This window comes from Hipposideros armiger, unplaced genomic scaffold (assembly GCF_001890085.2).
Source record: "Hipposideros armiger isolate ML-2016 unplaced genomic scaffold, ASM189008v1 scaffold_191, whole genome shotgun sequence".
Lineage (NCBI taxonomy): Eukaryota > Metazoa > Chordata > Mammalia > Chiroptera > Hipposideridae > Hipposideros > Hipposideros armiger.
This window is the reverse complement of record NW_017731541.1, coordinates 340,478-343,322: the sequence shown is the minus strand read 5'-3', so window position 1 is coordinate 343,322 and position 2,845 is coordinate 340,478. Positions and strand designations below refer to the sequence as shown.

The 2,845-nt window shown below is 59.6% G+C and overlaps 1 protein-coding gene across 1 annotated transcript in view; it reads right to left on the bottom strand.

The window, feature by feature from the left end:
* The window catches only part of ABCA13 (ATP binding cassette subfamily A member 13), a 235,256-nt gene that overhangs the window by 126,734 nt on the left and 105,677 nt on the right, over positions 1-2,845 (bottom strand). Inside the window, exon 29 of the mRNA XM_019652970.1 lies at positions 2,555-2,792. Coding sequence (XP_019508515.1) covers positions 2,555-2,792 — 238 coding nt within the window. The remainder of the gene's footprint in view (positions 1-2,554; positions 2,793-2,845) is intronic.

Below are 2,845 nucleotides of genomic sequence, written 5' to 3'. Positions count from 1 at the left end.
AACCTATAAATCCAAAGGTCACGTCTCGGTCTCCATCTTGTTTGACCTTGGGGACTGATGCTTCTGACCACCCCGTCTCCTTCCTGGACCTGTCTTCCTCCTCCCCCGGCGGTCCCTCCTTGTCGCCCGCGGGCCGGTCCCTCCTCCTCCCACCGTCGTCTTCACGTCAGGTGTCCGGGGCTCAGTCCTTTGCCCTGAACTCTCGTTCACTGGCACTCGCGCCTTGGCCATGTCATCACCACCACAGACCGGCCTCCAACCCGAGTCCCATGGTGTCCGCCAGAATTCTAAGGGCTGATGTTTACTATTCGGTTGTCGGAAAAGCCATGACGTATTTTTTCTATGTTTTTCGTTGCAAAAATGCGTCATGACTTTCCCGACAACCCAATACGTATCACCACCTCACTGACTTAAGGCCTCATCCAGGTCTCTTGACGTCTCTGATCTTCTTCAGGCCAATTAAAGGCTCAACAGTAAGTAACGGCCTGACTCCTGACACGTGCTCACTCTGATGACCCCCAGGGAGCCTACTCCCCTGAACTCACGTTTGAGTGAAGCTGCACATTAAGGAGACCAGGCGCTCCGGAGCGTGACACGGAGCTGTGGGCTCTCCCTCAGATGTTTTGGTCTGCGTTCCCCCTAATTGGGAGCTGCTGCACTAAAACATGATCTCATTCTGACTGCTTTTGCACAAATTGGCTTTGTTGCTAGGTAACACGCAGGGAGCTGATGACGCCCAAGGTTCCTGCGCCCAGATGGGAGGTGGAGCCTAGCGGCGGGCAGTGTTAGGAACCCCACTCACGCCCAGTCACGCGGAGTTTGCTGCTGCCCAGAGCAGATGCGGTTTTCACTAAAACAGGTGATCCGTGATTTTTTAAAATTTAGGTTGTGCGTCACCGGCTTGCCCTCCAGTGCTGCACAGCCACCTCTGATCGAGGGCCCACTCAGGTCTAAGGTGGCTGCAACTGCACAGTCATGCTTTCCCTGAGAATCGGGGACTCGTCCGCGAGACGGTTGTCACCAGGCCCTCGGAGGATGTGGTGAGATGAGGACCTGCCCCCTCTCAGCAGAGGTCAGCTTTGCCGAGGTGAGCAGAGAGGATGAGGCGTGGGGAGACGCAGCCCAGGGCAGCAGGAGGAGGGGCGGGAGCCCGGCATCTCCACGGAAGGAGGTGACGAGGGTGTGAGCTGGCTGGGCGTGATGGGAGCGCAAAGCAGAGGGGACACAGAGGCTACGCAGGGGGGAAGGCATAGTGCCATCTGAAACGCTTCCCTCGGTTTCCAATAATGTCACCAAGGTCCATAAAATGTGTGACAACTTGAAGACTCGGTCCCCCCGTCTCGTGATGGGGCTGGAAGCACCAAGGGAGGATCCCACCAAGGGAGCCGCGTGCACTTTGACATTTCTCGTGGGCACAGAGGACAAAACATGCCATCCCCTGCTGCTGCCACCTCCATCACAGCCTTACCCTGAAACACTAAGCTTGTGAGAGCAGTTAAGAGAACAGCAAGCAGCAGTGGGTAAGGGTTCGCCGGGTCCTGTGTGCTGAGGCGTGTCCGCACATTCACACGGACGCTGACACGGCCCACACCCACACGGCCCACACGTGTTCTGCTCTGCAAGGTAAGCTGAGCATGAAGAGGCCGCAGACACTCCTGGCCTCACGGTCCAGAGCCACCGCTCCGGGAGGGCGCGGTGCAGGAAGGCGGCCTCTGCCCAGCGGCCACTGCTTCCAGGTCCGTGGCTCCGGCCCGGGGTCAGCACTTCCACCGGCTACTGTCCCACCCCCACCCACCCCTCCAAGCTCATCTCCCGGAAACGCCACTTTGTTTTCTGACCGGGGACCTCGGGGTCACCCTTCTCCCTCTGGTCTAAGCTTCTAGCGTCCCGGCGAGAAGGCAGACTGTCACTTGGCCTCGCTGGCCCGTCCTGGCCACCCCGCCCCTCTCCCCACCACGTCCTCACCTCTGGCTCCTCCTTGTGCTGACCCACGTTGGTGCACTCAGGCCTCTGCCTGCACCCCTGCCCGGCCTTAGACATCCAGGTGACCACACGGCCTGTCCCCCCACCATAAGTCGGGCTCTCACCACCTCCTGTTCTCAGCGGCCTCTGTCACCAGTCTGTCCCATGGCCCTGCTATCCGCCCTGCTGTCATAGATGGAACCTTCCAGATCTCAGGCCAACCACACTGTCCCGCCCACGGTCACCCACTTGCATGACAACGTTCGACTCCTGAGATGACTAGCCGGGCTCTTGACAACCATGCCCAGCCCCTCGCTCCACTGCTTTAATTCAGGACCCACCTGAACCCACGTTCCAGGCACGGACCCCCACCCACAGCCCACGCCGCCCTTTCCCACCCGTGCTCCTCGATTCCCCACATCAAAGTCTTTCCCGAGAGGCCTTCGCTGGCATCCAGCGTTGGTGGCTGTCGGAACTCCATAGCTAGGAACCGCGTGCTAACTGTTTCTTCTCATGGTGATGACACCGGCGCTTTCTCCACCCTCATAACTCACGGGGCAGGGCAGGGCACCCCGGGACCACGGGTGCTGACCTGTGCACGTGCTGCTGTAGCTCAGCCCGGCTCCACTGCGGAGCCTTTATGGAAGCAAAGAGCAGCAGGTGCTCGCGGACGGTGAGGGTGTCGAACAGGACGTCCTGCTGAGGACACACCCCCAGCTCCTTTCTGACCGCGGCCAGGTCTGTCTGCAGGTTCTTGCCATTGACGATGATGGTTCCATTAGTGGGAGGGTACAGTCCCGTCAACATGGATCTGCCAGAGAAAATACGTCAGCAAGGACCACGCATCAGCCGCCGCTTCGGCACGCAGTCCGCCCCCAGCAAC